The sequence below is a fragment of the Mus musculus genome, chromosome 10, assembly GCF_000001635.26.
Source record: "Mus musculus strain C57BL/6J chromosome 10, GRCm38.p6 C57BL/6J".
Classification (NCBI taxonomy): Eukaryota; Metazoa; Chordata; class Mammalia; order Rodentia; family Muridae; genus Mus; species Mus musculus.
Window position 1 is genome coordinate 61129169 of NC_000076.6, and position 24207 is coordinate 61153375.

General features: G+C 42.6%; 1 protein-coding gene across 4 annotated transcripts in view; it reads right to left on the bottom strand.

Moving 5' to 3' along the window:
* Positions 1-18516, bottom strand: part of Sgpl1 (sphingosine phosphate lyase 1) — a 49043-nt gene extending 30527 nt beyond the window's left edge. The window contains exons 1-2 of one of the 4 annotated variants that reach the window (NM_001316674.1): positions 18448-18516; positions 17090-17163 (exon numbers count right to left, since the gene is read on the bottom strand). In NM_001316674.1, coding sequence (NP_001303603.1) covers positions 17090-17116 — 27 coding nt within the window. In that variant the 5' untranslated portion in view covers positions 17117-17163; positions 18448-18516. Of the gene's footprint in view, positions 1-17089; positions 17164-18166; positions 18331-18354 lie in introns of those variants that run through there. The other 3 variants (NM_001316673.1, NM_009163.4, XM_017313860.2) reach the window with 3 other exon arrangements.
* Positions 18517-24207: the final 5691 nt, after the last annotated feature.

Here is a 24207-nt window from a genome sequence, read left to right on the forward strand (position 1 = left end):
ATAACACTGCCAAATGGCCAGAATGATATCTACACAAGCCAAGTACTCTGCACATGGCTTTCTCAAACTGCAAACTTACACACCTGCTACTGATTCTAAAAGAAACGGAAATTAATTCATAAAGTACTCTGGGGACTAGAGAAAGCTCAGCAGTTAGGAAAGCTTGCTGCTTGCAGAGGAACCAGGTTCAGTTCCCAGCAACCACACACGGGTGCTACTCACAGCCGAAAGTATGTAACTCTAGTTTCAGGAGAGAAGGCACTCTCTTCTGGCCTCCACAGGTACACATGTGGTGCACAAATATCCATACAGGCAAACATCAGCCAGATAAAAATTTTTATTTTTTTTTAATTATTTACTTCAAAGTCATAAAAAGTTACCATTTAAAATAATCTCAAAGCCCATCTATTCTAATCTTCATTTTAATAATGAAGAAGCTAAGGCTCACAAACTAATCTTTAAATGTGTTTCCCCTCAGCTCAAGCCCACATAAGAATAACTTCTTGTTCACTACTCTCTACTAAACCAATGGAGTACATCAATATTACCTAAGAATACCCCACTAGAAGTTAACTTAGTGCAGAAGGCCCAGAAACACTGATTTTCCAACAGGAACACAAGTTCAAGACCAGCCTGGGCAATTTAGTGAACTCCGTCTCAAAATAAATTAATAAAAACAGAAAGGTGAGAGAGCTGAGACTGTAGTTAAGTCAAGTAGAACACTTGACTAGCCCTAGGTTCAATTCCTAGTACAAAGGAGGGGTAAGGAGAACTGGAGGACCCTTTCCCCATCTCTTTCTTTTTAGGGAAATAGCCAACAACCCACTTATATTACTGAGACCCAATTATCCAGCTCTTGAGAAGGAAGGAAAGTAAATTCACCAAGCTTCCTCAAGAAGTGCTAAATCTGCCATATTAATCCACCAGGTCATATCCATCAGGTCAACTAGATCAAATGTTCCTAATATTTACTCCTTGGACAGATACTAGAGAAAATTTGAATCTTCTACTTTGAAATCCTGCAAAGAAAGGGATAGAAGTGACAGAGCCCTTGCCTTAGCATACATAAAGCCCTAAGTATAAACACTAACATAAGAAAAACTACTATTCCCTTGGCAAGAAATAAATCATTACCACCCATTTTTAGTACATAGTATACTTAGTGCTCATCTTATGAAAAAGGCACAGATAGCCAAGGTGTTAGGCCCCTCTCTCCCCTTTGGCAGCTTCCTCAGAACTTAAGATTTCTTTACTGACTGTCCAGCCAGAGAAGATAGTGCTTAGAAAATTAGATGAGGCTTTGCATCCTAAAGGATGGGAAATTTAGAGAGCAGCCTATACTAGAAGAATGTGAAGGCTGTTAACTCTTCGAAATACCAGCCTATAGGAAAAAGAAGGCAAAAAAATTTCTCACAATGGGGGACTTTAAAAACCACTGCTGGGTGGTTTTAATCCTAGTGCTTTAATCCTAGTACTCAGAGGCAGACGCATGTGGATCTCTTGAGTTCAAGGCCAGAGGAAGAGAGTAGAGGAGGAAGAAGAGAAGGAAGAAGAAAAAAGAGGAGGACAAGGAGGAGGAGGAGAACAACAACAACAAAGCAAAACAAAGGCCCTTTTGGAAGGGTAAGATGTAGCTGTTAGAGTTTCCTGGTATATGGTAGATCCACGAGGATTCTTGCCTGGAGTAATCATATTTTATTATAAGATCTACAAGATTAGGTTTTAGTTGCTGCGCCTAGAGATTGAGTTACCATTGTTTCTGAACTAAGTTTGTGTTGTGTTTTCCTTCACATGGTGGCTCATCTGGGTTCAAGAGAGAAAGGTAAAGGTGTCAAAGCCTGAGTTTGCCTGATGTGCACCACAAAGGCCATGGAGGATTTGAAGCACAGGGCTGGTGTGGTAGTGACTCAACAGTGGGAACCTAGCGAGCTGGGTGGAGAGATTGTAGAGTTATGAGTCAAGAGTCTCCACGAAATAAAAACAGGTCAGCCATTGCCCACCAGTGCATGGGCAGCCTGCCCATCGGGGCAGAGGCACAAGTGCTTCTTAATATTTCCCCCAACAGATGGTGAACCAGCTTATTGGGCAAGTATCCACTAGAAATTTAAGATTGTTAGCCTGAGAGTTAAGAGTGGTTTTGTTGTTTGTTTGTTTGTTTGTTTGTTTTTAAAGAGAGTAACTGGGTAATGCTAAAACCAGTCACCTGGACTTAATCAACTTTGAAACAAAGAAACTGCTAGCAGCCCTGAGATCCCCTGCTGTGGGGAATTACAGAGGGGGTGGGGGAGAGAAAGAAATGAAGTTGCCACCTGGAGAGATGGCTCAGGCTAGAGAGATGACTAGTGGTTAAGAGCACTGACTGCCCTTCCGAAGGTCCTGAGTTCAAATCCCAACAACCATCCGCAATGAGATCTGACGCCCTCTTCTGGTGTGACTGAGGACAGCTACAGTGTGGACAGCTACAGTGTACTTATAATAAATAAATCTTTGGGCTGGAGCGAGAGGGCTTGAAGCAAGCAGTGGTCCTGAGTTCAATTCCCTACAACCACATGATGACTCACAACCATCTGTACAGCCACAGTGTACTCATATACATAAAATAAATAAATAAGTCTTAAAAAAAATGAAGTTGCCTACTTTTTAGGGCAGAGGGATTGAACTGTGAATTTAAATTTGAGATTATTTGCTTTTAGGGTAGATTTATATACAGATTCTGTCTCAATCAACATGGAGAATTTCACCTGTGGTTCAGAACTAAGATAGGAAAATTAGTCACTGACTCCAGAGTAGAGAGTGCAGTGCTAATCATTGTCTGCTTGGATCAGGTGTTAATTATTCATGTCTGTGACTCCAGGTAGAGAGATCAACAGATACATGGTATAACAAGATGGCTGCTCTAGGCAGAGAGCCAAACAGTAAAAGGGTATAAAGATATATTGCTCTACTACGTCTTACAGGATACTCAAATTGTCTAATGTGGACTCCACAGGAATTTTGGGTTATTATCCTGCATGACAAAATAGAAAAGGCCTAAGAATAGGCACATACAGTATTTTAGTTTACTTCAATTTGTTTTGGATTGTTTTAACTTTTAAAATGGGTATGATGTTGAGTTTTGTGGTTCTATTATTCCTCTGGGAGAGGTCAAAATAAAGGTTTTTCTGGTTACTGGCTCAAAGATATGCTGAATTAGGAGAAAGGTTTTGTCTTTGCGTTTTTAGAAAAGGTGATTAGTGTATCTATACACCTTTCACAGTAATATGGATCAGATTTGATAGAGGGAGACTCCTTGAAGAACTAGATTACAGAGAATCGAACAAAAAAGTTATCTTGATGACACTAAAATGTTTTGAGATTTGTATATTACAGAATATACAGCCTTGGTGAGTCTCCTCAGACATGCTGAGCTAACCTGCCTGAACTCCTGATGTCTTGGACTTTCAGCTGGATCCAGTCAGGACATAGACATCAGAGACTAATAGAATTGTTGGTGTGGCCTTCTTAAGGCCAACCAACTATCCTATTTTCCCTACCCTTTCTCCTACCCCTTCAAAATATCTCATCGCCCATATTCAGCTTGAAGAAGTTATGAAGAGTCATCGGCCCAGTTCCCTAGGCTTTGGGGCTGGAGGTGGTTATTATAGGTTGTCTTTCTGGGGAATGTAGAAATGGTCATAATTGGAACAGAAAGGGAGAGATAGAATTGATTGCATCACCATAATCTCATGTGGTAGAAATCTTTTAATTGTTACTAAGTTGAAGTCATAGTTTCTTATCTTGGTAAAGAATTTATTTTGATGCAAAAATCAAGGTTTCATTGGTATAAATTTCTTCTATTGATACTAAAAATTTAAAAGTATAGGGCTTAGATCCAGTCCTTCTATTACTGTTATTATAAACTGATCTGAGATGATTAAGCCTGTGAGTTAAGGGCCAAACAGAAAATTCATGGCTCTGAGTTTTTTGTTAGGTTGTTTTTAGAGATTTTTAACTAGAAATAGCTGAGAGTAGTTAATGGAGAACAGTCCAGATTACTTTACATAGATAGTTGGTTTTCAAAACTGTCAGAAATCTGGGCTAGAGAGATGGCTCAGCGGTTAAGAGCATTGACTACTCTTCTAGAGGTCCTGAGTTCAAATCCCAGCAACCACATGGTGGCTCACAACCATCCATGAGATTAGATGCCCTCTTCTGGTATGTCTGAAGACAGCTACAGTGTATGCATTAAATAAATAAATAACTCTTTTTTTTTTTTTAAAAGAATGTCAGAAATCCACAGATTGTGACACTTAATGTTATTTATTCACTTGTTGAGACATGTCTGCTCCTGACAGCATTCCCTTTCTTGGATCCAAAGAAGAAATTGAGCATCAGTGGTGTTGTTCCAGTTGTGGTGAGACAGCCACTAGGCAAGAACTGCCTCATTTCATCTACAGACAAAATACTGTCCAGAAAAAGGACACATTCTACTGATAATCTCAGCCTTTCAAAATTCTGCATTACAAAGGTCTGTCAGATGATCCTGGGCCAGAAGGCTGAAGACTGAAGCTCCAATGTTTTGAAGTATAGGGACTGTCCAGGTGATCAGCACTCTCTATAACTGGCTAACTTTTGGAAGTTATATTTTGCGCTTCTAATACCAGTAATATTACTTGTTCTTGGATTTCTGTCAGGGTTGAAGACTAGTCATAGCCAACCTAAGCTGTTTAGCATTAAGAAAGATGATATAGATTCGAGAGGATGGTTTTCAGATTGCTTACAATCTAAAGCCAGAACATGAGTTAGGTGTAGCCTTAAATGATAAGTCTTTTAATTTAGGATAGATGACAATATTCTTAGTGACAAAATCGATGGACTGAGTGCTAGGTTTATCTATACTTTATAAATTACAAAATGGTAATAGTTGTGCTCTACATTAAGAGAAAGGTTTAGTTTTTTTATTAGAACAGAAATGGGGAAATGTTGTGGATGGCTCTGTGCTGCCTGTATTTTTATGTTAATTCTGCTCTCCCGGGAGAGATAGTCTGGAATGAGGTATGAGTCATGTACTCAAGTGGCTTTTTGTGAACCAATCCCATAATGAATAAAGAAGCCAGTAACAGGGTGAGTAGGAGGGACTTCCAGGTTAGACGGAGGAAAAGAGGAAGCAGAAAGAGTCAGGCCCTTTTGGAATGGGTATAGAGTAAGGGTAAGATGTAGCTGCTAGAGTTTCCCAAGTATCTTGGTGGATCCGCGAGGATTAGAGATCAGAGTAATCAGATTTTTAATAAGGTTTATAAGATTAGGTTTTAGTTGTTGCACCCAGAGATTGAGTTACCATTGTTTCTGAAAAGAAAAAGAAAAAAAAGAAAAAAGAAAAACAAGCCCAAACCTTGAACCAAATCACCATTCTAGTCATTTTCATCTTTCTCTATGCTGGCATCCTTTTCTACAGAATTGTGTATTTAAAAAGTATTTCTCACTAGGTGGTGATGATGGTGCACACCTTTAACCCCAGCACTCAGAAGGCAGAGGCAGGTGAATCTCTGTGAGTTTGAGGCCAGCCTGGTCTACAAAGAGCTTCAGGATGACTAGGGCTACACAGAGAAACCCTGTCTAGAAAATAAACAAAATCTAACCAGCCAAACAAACAAAAAACAAAACAAAAACAAATAAAACCAAAAACTGTTTCACTCTGAGTGAAACCATGTCTCAAAAACCAAACAAGCAAACAAACAAACAAAATAACAAAAAAAACTACTGTTTTCATCAGTATGGTGAATTTGTTATTACAAAGTGAAGGTCCTGTTTCTCACACATTCCAATGGGGGGTGGGGGGAGGCGAGGGAAAGTTGGCTAACTTTTGGTAGGAAAAGTATTCATTTCCTCTTCCCATTCAGCTCCATTTGTTTTGCACCTCTCCCCCACCACCAAACAACAACAAACCCAAAACAAATCTGAGCTTTAGAGCAGAAATTAACTTCCAAGAAAATGAAAAACCTGTTTTACCCAGATCACCTACTGAGAGAGTTCTATAATTAAGACCCAGAATCTGATTCTCTTACATATCACTTTCTATAAAACTTCAAAGCACAAAGTAAACATGTAAAAGAAAAAAAATATCTCTAGGAGCCTCAAAAGGCAGCAGAGTTAATCAGCAAAAGCAGATCACAAGCCCAAAGGAAAAACTCTCTGGGGTCATTAAAGAAGAAGTGAGAATTGAGCAACAAACCAAACAGCCATTGCAACCAAACTAGCTGTGATACAGAAGAGACAGGCTCCATCAAGAGCAAACTGTACACTTCCCCTAAACTTCCACGGCAGAGTCAAGATGATTAGTACCTGAGAGTTATCTCAGAAAGCTTACAGGTCCACAGGTGCTCCGTGGCCACCCATTATACGTTAAACTGTATGCCCAGCATTACTTCAGTTTAATTATTCTACTTGCAGCCCTGAGGTATTATGCAAAGCACATCCTCAGCCACTGAGATAACAAACAACCCTGGCCACAGGAAGGAGGAGAAATGCAATATTCACAAGCCTCTGGGCATACACTCATGGAACAGTAGTAAAGCCTTTTAAGAATCTCACAAAGTAGACAAGCCAAAGTACTATAAGGTACTTTTGGTATGGTACTTTTACTGTGCATGTGTGTGCAATCAAGACAAAGTGTCAAATAAAGACAAGATGCTTAATTAAAGTAACAATTCTGAGTGTCTCTCTTAGGAAATACATCAAAAAGGTACTACAGGGGCTGGCAAGAGACTGGCAGTTAAGAACTGCTCTTGCAGAGGGCCCAAGTTTGACTCCCAGCCTGTAACTCCAGCTTTAAGGGGATCCCACGCCTCTGGTTTCCACACGCACTGGACTCATTCATTTGTTCATACCCATACTTACACATATAATTTTAAAAATAAAAATAAATCTTTAAAAGTACTATAGGGTACATTTCTAAATAGATTAGAAGGAAAAAAGCATGCAACTAAATGCAATTAGCAAAATAAATGCTTAGAAATGTTGTATTGGGGCTTACAGTTCAGAGGGTGAGTCTATGATCACCATGGTGGGTAACATGGCAGTAAGAGGAACATGGAAGTAGGCAAGCAGGCATGGCATTGAAGGAGTAGCTAAGAGCTTATATCTGATCCACAAGTGAGAGGCACAGAGGCAGAAGAATATTAAGGAGCCAGGTATAGAGGCACACTCAGGTTGAGGCAGCCTAGGCTATACAGTCAGACCCTATTTCAAAAAAGGTCCCCAAATATATAAATATATATATCACATTCCTATTTATACATTTCTCACACACACACATATATATGCATGTATGTGTATATATATATATATATATATATATATATATATATGCATATATATATATATATACACACACACACACACATACACATACACATACACATACACACACACACACAGGAAATACTCTTAGCCTATGCAAGCTTCCACCAATGTGTTATTAAATGTGTTCTGAACTATTTTATCATAATTAAATGACTTGCTGTTCAGACCCAGCCAGGCTGCCTTTCAAAATATAAAGGAAGTATATTAGCCTTTTGTGAGAGTTTGAATGAGAATTAGCCCCACAGGCTCATATTTGAGTTCTTTGTCCCCAGTTTGAGAAGATTAGGAGGTATGGCCTTGTTGGAGGAAGTATGTAACTAGGTTTGAAGTTTCAAAAGCCCACACCATTTCTACTTAGCTGCCTCTCACTTTGTGGATCAAATATAAACTCTCAGCTACTGCTTCAATGCCATGCCTGCCGGCTTACTGCTCTGATGGTCAGACTTATCCTCTGAACTGTAAGCCCCCAGTAAACTCTTCTGAAAGTTATATTGTCTTATCACTGTAGTAGGGAAGTAAGACATCTTTAAAAACTAGAAATATTAACTTACTGAATAAGTAAGATCCATTAAAATGTTATATTCTTCATAAAAGTTTTGATTTCTTTGAGTATATTATGACTGAAGATCATAAATTAGATAAATATAATTACCAAACTAGATTTACCATTGAATTAAGAAGCCCAGAACAAAGACTTATTTTTATTTTTAATTATGTGAACATGTGTATGTCTGTGTGGGATTATTCACATGAACACAAGTGCCTGCAGAGGCTAGAAGCATCAGATCTAACTAGAGCTAGATACAGGTAGTTGTGAGCCACCTGATGTGTGTGCTGGAAACCCAACTTGGGTCCCCTAAAAAAAAAGGGCATATGCTCTTAACTGCTGAGCCATTTCTCCAGCCCTGACATTCTAAAATTTTAACTATTTGTGGAAGTCTTTCCCTTACAATAAGAATGCTAGTATTAGAGCAGAATTTTAATATACACAACCTAACAGAGTCACTAAGTCACTGAGGACTTTTGTCGATCCTGTTCACAAGAACAAAACAGGGACTGAATCTTGCTCTGTACAAACATCCTTTGGAAAGTCTACCATCCAATCTTAAAATGGAAATAAGCAGTGAGAGAAGTCAGTCTAAAAGTAACATCTCACAGGATTTCGAGTATTTTAATAATCTGTGAAAAGCAAACAGGGAAATGTTTGCTTCCAATGGAAAGCCAGTATTATCTAGGTCACCTTCTGGGTTACAGCTTCTGACCTTATGGTAACATTACAGCTCTCTAACCTGTAGATAATTGATAGACAGGCAAACAAATTTTCATACACAAACAACAAAGTTCATCAAGGTTCAATAAAAGTTCTAACTTTTATCCCCACTTGCAGAAACTAGTCTCACCTCCACTTGCACATTTTCTTTTCTTAGTTTTTTTGTTTTCCTTTGTTTTGAGACAGACTTACGATTATGTGTTTCTTGACTGACCTGTTACTTAATATGAAGTCCAGGCTGGGCTCAAACTCACAGAAATCCTGTTCCATCAACCTCCCAATTGCTGGGATTACAGGTGCGTGCTACTACACTGGGCTGGCTCATTTTCAATATCTCTGCTATAGAAATGTATATAATTTTTGGATTTCTCTTTTAAATTAATTATAAGTGACAAGTTTCCCTATTATGGCCAAACGTTTTTAGTATGTTCATTTTAGTATTTGGATGTGAATCATGCTTTCACCTTTTTTTACTAAAGCACACAGCTAAGAAAAAAAATACATTAAAATAAAATACAAACTGGAAAATCTCCTCCCCTACTCCCATTCTGGATAAATAGACTCAAAGAACAGGTAAATTTCTGGCAAGGGTACTTTTCTGATTTAAAAATCCATTTAGTGAGCCGGGTGTGACAGCACACACTTTTAATCCAGCACTCAGGAGGCAGAAGCAGGTAGATCTCTGTGAGTTTTGAGGCCAGCCTGGTCTACATAGCAAGTTACAGGCCAGCTGGAGTTATATACCAAAATCATCCCCCTTTAAATAAAAACAAAATAAATTATTATTTGTGTGTTTGTTTATTTATCAGGTGAGTCACCATAAAAATTTTTTAAAAGAAAAATAAAAGGCCAGGCATGCAGAGGCAGGCAGATTTCTGAGTTCCAGGACAGCCTGGTCTACAGAGTGAGTTCCAGGACAGCCAGGGTTATACAGAGAAACCCTGTAACCAAGAAACCAAGAAACCAAAAAAAAAAAAAAAAAAAAGCTACTGCCTTTGCACAGGGTTTCTGTGAACATTAAATACTATTAAAAGGAAAAAGATAAAATTAAAGGCCAGCAAGATGGCTCAGCAGGTAGAGAAAGGCATTTATTTGCCAAGACAACTTGGTGATCTGGGTTCAATCCCTAGAATCCACATAAAGCTATAAGGAGAAACCAGACTCCACAACATTGTTTTCACACACATACACACACACACTTTAGTCACTGTAGAAGCTGGGCATGGTGCTTTACACCTATAATACCAGCTCTTGGGAAGCTAAAACAGGAATGTTTTTGAGTTCCAGACCAGTTGGGGCTGCAGAGGGAGTTCCAGCCACAACTACTGAGTTAAGATCCTGTGTCAAAAACAAAAATAAAATAAAATAAATTCATAATGAATCACTACTGATAATCAACACTTACTTAATGTTTGACAAATGAATTATCTGCTGTTAATTTTTTCTTCTTCAAAAACAGCAACATAAAACAGCCTTTGCAGAGATCATGAAAAAGGTTAGGAGCTGGGAAAGACCTTAAGTAGCTTAATTTCTATGCTTAACATTATATTTTTCTTACAGAGGGTGAAAATAGAATATACTTTAATAAACATATGTCCTGGTTTGGTAAGAAATACATTGCAACAATTTTTAACCTTCAGTATCAAATAAATCAATCAGAAAGCTGCAAGTGCCCTTTGACCTACCAGCAAATAGAACTAAATCAGCTAGCTACTGTGCTTGCAGATCATAAACCTGTATGTTTCTGACAGCCAAACAGATTCTGGGAAAGTGTGTAAAAACACTTTTAAAAAGGACTGAGCAAAATAATCACAGGTTTTCTTCTACTCTTAACAAAAAAACAACAACAAAATACTAAATAAAGACCAGCTCTTCCATGGCATCTTTGCCCTAGATTCCTCCATTAGAATTTGAAAACAATTTTTTGCTTCTAATGCTTTTAAACCTAGGAGCCATTAAGACTGAAACTCAATGATCAATTGATCTGTTCTACTTTTAGACCTACCTGTCAAATAAAACAATGACTTTACATGCTTTAAAAAAGAATGTCCAGTGAATAGTCACTCTGGTTGCAAATACAAGGAATTCAAAGAAACCTTAGATTCACAGCGATACTCTACCTCAGAAGTAAAGAGAAAGAAATTAAAGGTTGAGGATGTAGCTCAGCTGATAGAATGGCTACCTATTCCTGAGGCTTTGGGTTCAATTCTCAGCACCACATAAATTGGGTGTGGTTGAGGCATGCCTGTAATCTCAGTCCTCTGGAGGTGGGAACAGGAAGAATGGAAGTTAAGGTCATCCTCAGCTACAAACAGAGGTGACAAAACCTCAGAAAACAAAAATGAATTAAGCAGCAGGCAGTGATATCCATGTGCAACCCCAGCACTCAGGGTGTGAGTTTAAGGTCATCTAGTGCTGCAGTGTAAGGAAGGCTCTGTCTCAAAACTACAAAAAAAGTTAGGGGAGAGTGATACATGCCTGTAACTCCAGCACTTGTGAAAAAGAAAGAAAAGAAAGGACAATATGGAGTTCAAAGCCAGTCCTAAGTATGAATGAAGCTTGAGGCTAGCCTTAACTACATGAAAAAGAAAAAGAAGCATAGACATTAAAAACAAAAGAGAAACAAAGGAAACACTATGTAAGTGTAAATTTGTTTAAATTTAATATACAAATTTGGTACTATATATTTTGACAAAGTTTGATGCTTACAAAGAGACAAGTTCAAGATTGTAACAATGCATGCCTTTAATCCCAGCACTTGGGAGACAGAGGCAGGCAGATTGAGGCCAGCCTGGTCTACAAAGTGAGTTCCAGGACAGCCAGGGCTATACAGAGAGACCCTGTCTCAAAAACAAACAAACAAACAAAAAAAAGTAACAATGTCATTCATTCCACCCAAACACAAGAGACATAAATGTTTATCAACTATAAACTGAATAAACTGCATTAGTTATACACTGTAATAATATACAGTAACAAGAAAACATTAAGATACAAAACACTGAACAAATAGGCTACTCACAAAATAATATATGTTTCCACTTAAAATTCTGAAAATCAACAATAGTAAATCTAAAGTGAGAGGAATAACTACCTTTAATGAACCTGGACTAGGAGTGGAGGGACATGAGACCTGCTGGAGTACTAGGAATTCTTTTTGTTTTGATCTAGGAGGTAAGGATTGTTACATATGTATTTATACATATAGAATTTACTGTACAATTGCTAAGAGCAATTTGTACAGCCTTTGGGACTGGGAGGATAGCTGAACTATCCTGAATTTGGGATGATAGGTGGGATGCCTACTCTTGGTTGTCAACCTGACTGCATCTGGAATTAACTAAAAATCCAAGCACCTGGGCATACCTGTACGGCATTTTTCTTGACCAAATCATTTGAAGTTGGAAGACCCACCTTTAAATCTGGGCCACACCTTCTCATGGTGTGGCTTATATAAGCTTTATATAGGCTTATATAAAGGACAAGCTTATATAAAGAAAGAAGCTTTTGCCTTTCACCTGCTTGCCCTCATTCTCCCTGGCAAGTTCATATATCCTGCTGCTGAGTCATTGCTTCACTGGTTTTAGAACCTAGGTCTTTGGGACTCCAGTGCATACTGAAGACCAGCTGAGACATCTAGCCTCATGAACTGAGCAACTACTGGATTCTTAGACTTTGTCAGGAGACAGCCACTGTTGAAATAGCTGAACCACAATCTGTAAGGAACTCATATAGATCCCCTCTTTATATAGATATGTAGGTAGGTAAGTAGGTACATATGTATGTATACATACATACATACACAGATTCATTGATTCTATCTCTTCTGTTCCTCTAGAGAACCCTGTACCATCAACCTGACTAGTATGTACCACCGCTCATGGCTCCCCATTGGTTTTAATCCTGCCCTGCCTTGGTGAACAGTCCCTGAAACACTCAAAACATACATCTTGAATGTGCAGATGACTGATAAAGCTGTATTATTGGCCTTCACTATGCCATTTACAACATGGGCTTTTCTCTCAGTAATTAGACTCTGTGTATTTATACATGAAGACTGATTCACTACAAATCAACTCCCCATGGAAAATTCTTAACCCCAGGCTGGTTCTAAATTCTGCCACCTATGTGTACAAACTATATGTAATAGTAATGTCTATTAATTAAGAAGGCAAATGTTACTAAAAATTACTGGCACATAGAATGCAAACTAAGCCAAATTTGGGGTTTGTAGCTTATCTATTTATAATCTCCCTTTTCTTTAGACTAAAGGCTTTATAAATTATTAAGAATAAGACTGGAACAATATAAAAAAACCAACCGTACCTACTCTACAATTTTCTCCAGGGTGCCCACACAATTTTAAGTGCTGTATCAAATGAAATTTCCCTTTCTTCCAATTAACCCTACAATCAAGAAACCTGGCTCAAATAATAAAAATAACTTTTTGTGTCAATCTCAATTTATTCTTAAACTCCATTTGAGATTCAGAAAGAAAGTATCCCAGAGAGAGAGACAGACAGACAGACAAACACAAAGGACAGGGCTGAAGAGAGGGCTCAGTGGTTAAGAGCAATGGTTGCTTGTCTAGAAGACCTGGGTTAATTACCAGCACTCACATGGTAGCTCAGATGGTTATCTGTAACTCCAGTTACAAAGAATTTGAAGCTTTCTGGCCTCTGTTTTACTGCACGAAGCAAAACATCCAAACACATAAAATAAAGATGCAAAATAATAAAAATAATTTTTTAAAAGTCAAAGGTCATGAATCAAGTTCAAAGACCTGGAAAGATTTGATTTTTTTTTTGTTAATATGATGAGTATTTTGCCTGCATATATGTCTGTGCACCAGTTACATGCCTAGTGCAGAAGAGGTCAGAATACATTGAATCTGCTAGAACTGAAAGTATAGTTGTTAGCCCCCACGTGGAAATCAAACCTGGGTCTTCTGGAGTAGCAGCTAGAACTTATCACTAAGTAACCTCTCCAGCCCCAAGATTTTATTTTATTATTATTCTTTGTTTTTAAAACTGATGGCAGCTTGACTTCAAAAAGTGTCCCAGAAATGTTGAGCAGGAAAGCATTAATTTCTTCAGGAATCTGTTCTCCTGCAGATGATTGTGTACTATAGATTCACCCAGATACATCCCAAGATAACAAGGCTTGAGTCATGGCCAAAATAACCTAAGCAACATTGCAAGAAGCTTGCTCACTCCCCTACTCATAGGGAAATAAAGCCTGCAGATGAGCAGTCAGCCGTATTAGAGACCTGCAACTGGGGTTTTCAACCTCCGGACTGCAGATATTCTATGACACACCCTTAGTTGGGAAGGTCCTGGTCATTACTGGATACTTGATTTTATTCCTGGCTTTAATCTAGTAGATGTTAGCAGCCAAGGTCATCAAAAGTTCCTCAGAAGCAAAACTGCCTTGGTTAAGAACTTACCTAAATAAACAATTACCATCAAAATAAGGTAAGCTTGTCTTACCTAGAATACCTACAAACTTATTCCTCAAAAGATACCTATGAAATATACTGGCTTTATGAAGTAAATTTTCCTTTTGACAACTCCCAAGGTGATTATCATTAGGTGAAACTGAGAACATGGATGAAAATGTTGCCAGAGTTAAGAAAGCCTGCTACAAAATTGCTTAACTTGCATTCTCTCTTGAGATAGCCTCTGTAGAGGAACATGCTCATTTATTCTCCCTGAGACATAGATGGAAAGTGTTACAGTCCCATGACATGTCACGTGACTAAATGGAAAAAGACAAGTAAACCACCCTAAGCAGACAGACAAAACTGAGACAGGAACACACAAAGCTCAAGCTCCTTGATTACATGCAGACTCTAGGTGAGCTTCACACCTTCTCTCCAACTTCTGTTCACACAGTGGTTTTCAGCCCTATCACTCACTAATCCCTTTACATGTAAGGCTGTTCAACATTTTGACATTATACGTATAAGGTACAAAGTTCCAAACTGCAATGCTTTAACTGCAATATAAAGGAACATAAGATTGGGTAATACATCAGGGACTTTAAGGCATGATGATACAAGGAGACAAGAATCTTTCCCCATATGCATTTCCAAAGTGCACTCCCCAAATGATTATAATTTCTGTTCTTCCTAAACCTTCCACTGTCAGTCACAATGATCAATAACCTCTACCTATCAGAGATTTGTTCCAAAGGCAGTATTACAAAGGTGAAAGAAGGAGATCTTCGGGCTGGAGAGATGGCTCAGCGGTTAAGAGCGCCAACTGCCCTTCCAAAGGTCCTGAGTTCAAATCCGAGCAACCTGAGTTCAAATCTGATGCCCTCTTCTGGAGTGTCTGAAGACAGCTACAGTGTACTTACATATAATAAGTAAATAAATATTAAAAAAAAAAGAAGGAGATCTTCTCAATATTCCACTTAAGATAAAACTACTTTGTTAGTTAACTGCTGTGGGACTCAACAAGAGTCTAGTTTTTCATTTATTATTGGAGAATGTCAGCATATTTATCAAAGCTTTTGGTAAAAATTTAGTAAGTATGTAGACTATCTCTTTCTGCATCTAATACATTCTTGATGTGACTTATAAGAACTATACTATTATTCTAGCATTCACCTCATACTGATTTCCTACCTACTGTTTACCTTATTCTGCTAACATAAAGGATAAATAACTAGACTCATGTACAATATTAAATTCTCTGTATGACTTTTAAGAAACAATTAGGGCCTGGTGAGCAGGACAATTCTAAGTTCAAAGCCTACCTAAGACAGTAAGATCCTGTCTCAAAATACAATATTAAAAGAAGTGAAGAGGATTTAAGTATAGCACTTGCCTAGCATGTAAGACACTGAACGAACACCCACACACATATTTTTCTTTTTAAATTATAAAATATTTTTCCTGTACTGTGGCTGTTTTTTTTTTTTTTTTCACTTTCTTAGGTCCTTTTTTACCCAATTGGCACAACAGTTTTATATATCATAAAAAGCAGAAAGAGTAATCCCAGCACTTGGGAGGCAGAGGCAGGCGGATTTCTGAGTTCAAGGCCAGCCTGGTCTACAAAGTGAGTTCCAGAACAGCCAGGGTTACACAGAAAAACCCTGTCTTGAAAAACCAAAAAAAAAAAAAAAAAAAAGCAGAAAGAGAACCTTGAACTCAGATCATAATAAAAATGTACTATGAAAACCTAGGTTTGGTCTTTTTTAAGGAATCAATTCCTTATTGCAATAAGTTGAACAAAATCTCCATTCTACAGTACCAGGAAGTCATCAATGGATATGATGAGAGCAAGAGAAATAACTCAGAACAAAAAGCATTCCAAATATACTAAATGAATGCAAGTCCTAATCAGACTTAAAAGTTTATTAACCCTACTCCAAATAAATACAAAGTCCTTAAAGGAAGAAATACTCTACTTCTGTATGGGAACTCAGCATTTACATTCACGTCCAGATATATTAGAGGAAAGCCAACAACTTCTCATTGTAAGAACTGTTCTAACTGTTCTCCATTAACCACCCAATATGCCAACAGCAATTGTCTCTTGGTAATCTATTGTTGCAAGGAGGAGGTGAAGGGGGATGAAGAGATTAGATTCTTTTTATTTAGTTTCTAACAGTTTTAAACGTAATTCTCTTGTAATAAAAATTTGAAGTTAATAAGGCTATTACCTACTGAGAATTCATAAAATTTGGGACAAGAATCTATTTTCAGTAGACTTTTCATTAGGCTGTGAAGACTAAGCAAGTATTCCTGTCTTTCATCTGCACTATACAGACTTCAAGGTCAGCTCCAGCTTCCTAAGGTGTTCTCAGACATCCTGTAGTGATATGCTGTCTCCAAGAGCCCAGCATGATGGTGCACTGAGAAGGTTGAAGGATTGCTAGTTCAAGGCCATCCTAGGCTACACTAAGAGCTTCTGCCTCAAAAAGAAAACAAGCTCATTAATCCCAGCACTCAGGAGGCAGAGGCAAGCAACCCTCTTAGAATTCTAGGCCAGCCTGATCTACATAGCAAGTTACAGGCTAGCCTGGACTACATAATGAGCCCTCCATCTCCAAGAACCAACCAAAAGAACCCAAACAAACAAACAAAAAAATCCCAGCACTAGGAGGTAGAGGGAAATGACTAAAAGTTCAAGGCCAAGTGTACCTGCTAAGTTCCAGGCCACCCTGAGTTCCAGAGGCAGCCATTGTTTCAGAAACAAAACAAAAGCAATTGCTCTAGTGGTAGGAGAAGAAAGAGAGAAAAGCCGTGAGCAAGGGCTGTAGAAAGATCCTCAGGGAATTTCTAAGTTCTGCATCCACCGTATTCATCCATTTATTCACCCCGAGCATTCACGCCAGTTTCCAAAGCAAACAAAACAAAAAGAAAAAAGTGGCAGCGAATGCTGAGCTTTGAGCAAAAGCAAGGCATCGGAGGGGAAGCGGTCCCATGACTCAGAGCCTTCTGAGCGAGAGAGAAAGGATCCGACTCACCAGCTTGAGGAGGTCGGTTCCGGGCATCTTCCTCTGCAGCCGGCTCCCTCCCCGGGGCTGCCCTGCCTCTGCGTCTGCAAAGGGGAAACGCAGCTGTTTACTCGGCAGCCCGGCCGGCGCTGCCCCTCCGCGGGATCCCCCTGCCGGCTTTGGCAGCGCTCCAGCCGACCCCGGCACCCCGGAGCAGTGGAGCCCGCGGCGTGCACGCGGGGACACGCCCCTTCCCCGGGCCCACGGCAGCGCCGCCGCCTCTCGGCACAGCGGGACCCGGGACTCCTCCAGCCCGGCCTGCCTTTCCCCCGCGCCCCTGTAGCCTGGCGCCACTACTCAGCCCCGGCCACAGACTCGAGCCTGGGTCTCTCCGACGCCCCACAGCAGTCGGGAACCCACACCCCGCAGCTCGGCTCCCCATCAGCCCGGACCCAGCCCCCTCAGACCAGGCCCGGCTCCCCTCAGCCCGCCCCCTCTTAGCCTGACTCCCTTAAGCCCAGGACCCTCTCAGCCTGGGCCCTGCTCCCCTCAGCCTGGGCCCCGCTCCCCTCAGCCCCGACCCCGCAGCCCCGACCCTGCTCCCCTCAGTCTGGGGCCCGCACCCCTCAGTTTGCTCCTTCTCAGCCCGGCTCCCCCTCAGCCCAGGCGCTGCTCCCCTCAGTCTGGGCCCCGCTTCCCTCATCCCACCTCTCCCTGTGCCACGGACCTGCACCCCTCAGCTCAGCTTCCTCTCAGCCCACTCCCTTTCAGCCTGAGCCCTGCTTCCCTCAGCCCGGGCACCGCTTCCCTCAGCCCGGCTCTCCCTCAGCCCGGCTCCCTCTCAGCTCGGGCCCCGCTCCCCTCAGCCCAGGACCCTCTCAGCCTGAACCCTTGCTCCCCTCAGCCCGGTCCCTGCTCCCCCTCAGCCCGGGCCCCGCTCCCCTCAGCCCAGCTCTCCCTCAGCCCGGCTCCCTCTCAGCTCGGGCCCCGCTTTCCTCAGCCGCGCTCCCCTCAGCCCAGCTCTCCCTCAGCCCGGCTCCCTCTCAGCTCGGGCCCTGCTTTCCTCAGCCGCGCTCCCCTCAGCCCAGCTCTCCATGAACCACAGACCTGCCTCCCTCAGCGCAGCTCCCCACAGCCCGGTTCCCTCCGCGCAGCTCCCCACAACCCAATTCCCTCTCGGCTCCCCAACCACAGCTCGGCCTCCCTCCTCTCCCCTCAGCCCGGGCCCGGATCCCTCCAGCTCCTCTCGGCTCCCCACTGCTCCCGCCGGGTCCAGCCCGCCGCGGCAGCTCCACCTCCTCAGGCTGTGGACCCGGCTCCTTCTTTCCCCGCAGAGGCTCCGCTGGCCGCCGCCCACCTCACGCGCCTCGGTTCTGCGAGCGACTCACTCGCTGGCCACGGGACCCGGGTTCCCCCTTCCGCCGCCGCCGCAGAGATTGGAGGTGCGCCGCCCCCGGCCCCGCCCCTCCCGGAAATGGCCTTGGGGTACCCGCCCGCCTCCAGGAGCCCGGGCCGTGCGCGCCCTTGCCGCTGTCGGGCGCGCGCACGTCCGACGCCGCGCTGGGCTCGGCTCGCCCCGCAGCCCTCCGCCCGCCTACTGCTGGGTCCGGGCTGTGGTGTCGGGGGAACTCAGGCGAGAGTTTGTGGCCAGGGCTAAGTAATGGCGCCAGGGTTGAGAGGCTCGGCGCCAAGGTTCGGGGCGCCCAGAGCCGTGTGGGCGTGCGCGCCGCCTGCTGGCCGGGTAGGGACTGTGTCTAAGCCAGATAGGGTGTCTAGGGGTCTCACCTTTCGCCAGCAGCTGGCCCTGTGAGTTTACAACTTCTTCAGGCTACTCTTTGTGTTTGTCTTTTGTTGCTATTGTTGTTTGTTGTTGTTTTGTGATGCAGGCTTTTTATACTAAGTTGCCGAGACTGGCTTTGAGGTCTTTCTGTAGGGCAGTCAAAGGCTTTGATCTAGGTTTTCTCCCGCCTCATCACAGCCTTCCAAAAATCTAAGGTGACATCTCTCTTAACAATTCTTTGTTTTGATCCAAGTTCTGACTTAGGTCATGCTGGCCCCAAACTGGTCCTGTATCTTAGGATAACTTTGAACTCACAATCTTCCTGCCAGCCACTACACTCAACAGTTTAGGGGCTGGTTAGTGTTTGAGACAGGGTCTCACTCTGTCGTGTAAGCTATAAACTGGCCTTGAACTTGAATCAATCTTCCTGCTTTAGGCTCCCAAGTACTGAAATTATACCCATAAAAAGCTGGTTATGTGAAGTGATTGGGGAGGGAGGGCTCAGTGAGGCTGGGTCCCAGCACCCACTTAAGATGGCTCCCAAACACCACTCCCGGTCCATGGACTCTGACATTGTCTTCTGGCCTCTGAGGCCATAAACACACACACACACACACACACGCTTACACATAAATAAAAATAAATGCTTGAAATAATTAACTTGAACCTGGTGTGGTGGTTTGTTCCTGTAATTCCTGAGGCAATTTTGAAGCCAACCGGGGCTTCAAAATAAGACCCTATTCCCCACCCCAACCCTTGCATTCTGGACACAATTGGTCACTTCCAGCCAGTGTCTGCAGACAAGACTAATCTGAGCAACCACCTAACCTGGGTCTTTAAAGGAAGAGCTTTGAGATTTTACTGTTTTAGGGTTTCTATTGCTGTGATGAAACACCATGACCAAAGAAATATGGGGAAGAAAGGGTTTATTTGGCTTACACGTCCAGAGCACTGTTCATCAACAAAAGAAGTCAGGACAGGAGCTCAAACAGGGCAAAACCTGAAGGCAGGAGCTGATGCAGAGGCCATGAAGGAGTGCTGCTTACTGCCCTGCTCCTCATGGCTGGCTTGCTTATAGAACCCAGGACCACCAACCCAGGGATAGCACCACCCACAGTGGGCTGCGACCTCCCCCATCAATCCCTAATTAAGAAAATGCCCTACAGGTTTGCCTATAGCCTGAATCTCATAGAGGCATTTTCTTAATCAATATTCCCTCCTCTGAGATGACTTTAACTTGTGTTATGTTCACTGAGTGAGCAAGGGGTTGGCCCTTGGTCTCTTTTCTGTGTTGGAAACTTGATTTTCCCATCAAGGTTAAAGATGTCTGAATGAAAAAAGCATGTCAACTTGGTTAATGGAAATAATACCACCCCAGCCTTCACTTCCCCAAAAGAAATAAACAGAGGGCAAATGGTATAAATACTGGGCAGAAATGTTTTTTTCAGAAGCAAAGCTGGCAAGCACTACAATTCAAGTGGAAGGACCCCCAAGGTCACAAAGGTCACCCTTCACACTAGGTTGGGGGAAAAAAAAACCCCGAATTGACCTTTCAAATAGGAATGACTACACTGAAGTGCTGGAGCAGGTGACAGCACAGTGACAGCAGTGACAGCCAACTTTGCCCCCTTGTGAATGCTGATACTCAAATGAGGGTGTGGTTAGCAATGGCATTCTTATCTCCACCTAGTGTGTCCGAGATGGGACATTTTACCTCCTCTGCATCCCGTGACAGCACCCAGTCTCCCTCTCACAGCAGTTAAGACCCTAAAGAGATCTGGCAGGTTGTTGGGCCTTCATCACCCTTATACAACCAAAAGCCCCAGGTACCTCTCTCCTCCATCCAGATCCCCTGAAATAACCCCTGGTTGACACACGCCCTTCCAATGCCTGCTCTTAAGAGTTACATAAGTTCCCTCTTTTAGGACTTCTTCAGATCAGAGGTACTGTCTCCAGCCCTCTCCTTAGCTGCCAGATGCATGTAGAATTATTTAATACTTAAGAATACCCCCGGGGGCTGGTGAGATGGCTCAGTGGGTAAGAGCACCCGACTGCTCTTCCGAAGGTCCAGAGTTCAAATCCCAGCAACCACATGGTGGCTCACAACCATCTGTAACGAGATCTGACTCCTTCTGGAGTGTCTGAAGACAGCTACAGTGTACTTACATATAATAAAAAAAAAAAAAAAAAAGAATATCCCACCCCACCCCCGTGCGTGTACATATGTGTGGCCGGGCAAACCATGCACGAGTCAGAAGCTTACAGATGATGTGTGGATAATCAGGACCCAGTGATCACCTGTTTGAGCCCCCTACCCAACGCCAACACTGGTGAGCATGGCTATATGGGGCTTTTTGCATGGTGCTGGGGATTCGAACTGAAGTCCTCTTACATGCACATGCTAAGCAATCTCCCTAGCTCCTCATCCTTGAATCTAGAATTCACACACCCAGGTGACTCGGGAACAATATCTGACCCCCTATATGCATCTGATCCTTCCCAGAAATATGAACTAGGTCAACTGTTTTGGCTGATCTTTTCTTTGGCAAAAACTATACTATGGTAAGCGTCCCTATTGTACATGCTCATTTTGTGTCCTGGCTTGTCCATGTCCCTTGACTCTCAATCCCTCCTTTGCAACTGACAAATAAGGGCACAGAGACCAGAGAAGATGACATCTTCCAAACACACAGAAGTGGAGCTTAGCCTGGAAAGCCAAGGCTTCCGACTTCAAAGGAACGTTGGGGGGGCGGGGGCGACTTGTTTATTAGTGACAGAGTGGGAGCCTTCAGCTATTTGTCTGATAGATTCTAGAGAGCACAGAACAAAGGCTGGAGAGAGCTACACTTGGCACGTCTCAGCAGAGTGGAGACTATAAAACAGGTCTAAGCCTGCAGGCTTGATCGAGGAATTCCTGACTGGTGCTTTTGCATTCTCTCTCTCTCTCTCTCTCTCTCTCTCTCTCTCTCTCTCTCTGTGTGTGTGTGTGTGTGTGTGTGTGTGAGAGAGAGAGAGAGAGAGAGAGAGAGAGAGAGAGAGAGAGAGAGAGAGAATCAGAAAGGGTGGGGTGAGGGTAGGGGCAAAGAGTAACAGAAACCTAAAGCTTTGGGGCCCTCCTCCCAAGCTCAGCTGGCTGGTGAGAGAGATATAGGCTGCCTAAAACCACCTTGAGAGACTTGTCATTTCCCAAGAACAGCATTGGCATCACCTGGGAACTTGTTAAATAAAAGTCAGGGAGTTTGAGCCCCAATCTAGGCCTGAATCGGTACCTACACTGTGCTTGTTACAGTGTAGGTACAAGATCTGAGAACACACACACATTGTTACAGTGTGGACACAAGATCTGAAAACACACACACATGGTTTGCAGAGAATGCTTGTGTTCTTATTATGGTACATTTGTTTACAATATATATGTATATATGATTTACTTTATTTATATGAATACACTGTAGCTGTCTTCAGACACACCAGAAGGTGGCATCAGATCCCATTACAGATGGTTGTGAGCCACCACGTGGTTGCTGGGAAGTGAATTCAGGACCTCTGGAAGAGCAATCAGTGCTCTTAACTGCTGAGCTATCTCTCCAGGCCCCGTTTGTAATTTTTTAGGAAGTTTAATGAAAAACTGCATGGGTCATGTGTGCTGAAGGGAGAACTTATGTCCCCAAGCTGTCCCTTTGATACCCTTGGTGCCTCCTAAGATAACAAGAGACTGAGAGGGACCAAATGTGGGTGGGAACTAGGGAGGAGCTGGACATCTCTCTGATGCAGAGTTTGAGGGAAGGAAAGAAGCCACTCTGGGACACACACACAACGCCATGTAGTGTGTTCAGTTTACGCAGGGAATATTTCACTGCAGTGCCTGTGCCTACCAACTGAGGAAAATATTCACACCAGTGCATCTGGTTCTGCTTAAAATGATAGCCACCACGACCTAGTAAGTGATATCTCCTCCTCCATGTGCAGGCACATTTCCCCCATTCCCACCTCTTTTTTTTTTTTTTTTTTTTTTTTTTTTTTTTGATAGGGTGCTGCGAGAATTTTGGTTTCTTAAAAACTCAGTTATGTTATGTGAATGTGTTTTTGTTCTAATCCCAGGTGTGAGATAAGAGGCTGCTTCACAGCAGGTGATTGTGATTTGCCTTGTGCTCTAGGAGGGACTTGACCTTTGTCAACAGCAGATAGCTTAATTCTGGGGACACTGGAGAGGGTATAATAAATGGGAGAGCCCCAAGAAGGCCTTGGTGGCTGCTGCTGCTGCTCTCTGCCCTTGCAGTTGTCAAATGGTCATGAGCCAAAAAAGAGAGAAGAAGAAATTGGATATCCTGACTGCAAAGATATAACTTGCCCCAAGGAACCCAACACCCCTAATCAGTAGGAAGTAGTCAAAGATGTCTACATCCCCTTTTTCCTCTCACCTTCTTTCTCTCCTACCTAATGTTGGGGTGGGAGTGGGGGATTGGAGAGAAATCAGAGTGGAATAAAGGTTGGAAGGGTGATGGACATAAGAAGCCAGAACAGTAGTGCTAAAAAAAAAAACCACCCCAACAGGTCTTGCTATGTAGTCCTGGCTGGTCTGGAACCTGCTATGTAGTAACCAAGCTGGCCTTGAATTCACCTCCTAAGTGCTAGGATTAAAGGCAAACATCACCTTCTACTCCTTGCTCAGATTGGGCTCTCTCTCTCTCTCTCTCTCTCTCTCTCTCTCTCTCTCTCTTTCTGTGTGTGTGTGTGTGTGTGTGTGTGTGTGTGTGTGTGTGTGTGTGTGTGTGTGTGTGCAAGGTTGTGGGGAGATCTGAGATTTGTGGCTTCTGAGACCCTGCTAGAAAGGAATGTGGAAAAGTAAAGATAAGCTGATGGTAGGCAGATGAACAGGAGAGAAACCACACGGTTATAATATGGGATTCCAAAAAGGAGCCCCACAGATATGAGCCTTGAAGAAATCAGGAAAGTAACCTGCAGAATCCAACAAATAATTCATAAGCAGCTATCACATACCTTTAATACCAGCCCTGGGGAGGCAGAGGCAAAAAGAGCTCTGAGTTCAAGGCCAGCCTAGTCTACAGAATGAGTTCCAGGACAGCCAGAAATACATAGAGAAATTATCACATACACACCCACAAAGAAGGCCATAAGGCCAGTGGACCCAGATAGGGCCCAGAAATGAACATGGAGTTCTAGGAGCAGGCTGGGTTCAACCTTACTGGCCACCTACTAAGAGATTATCCAAAGGCTTGGCAGATGGGCACAGTGGAGAGGCGGGTAAAAGGGAGGTGGCCACAGAACAAAGCAAGTGCCTGCTCATTGCTATGTGACAAGAAGCGAAGAGGAACAGTGAGTGGCTGCATGCCCTTGGCTTGCGTGG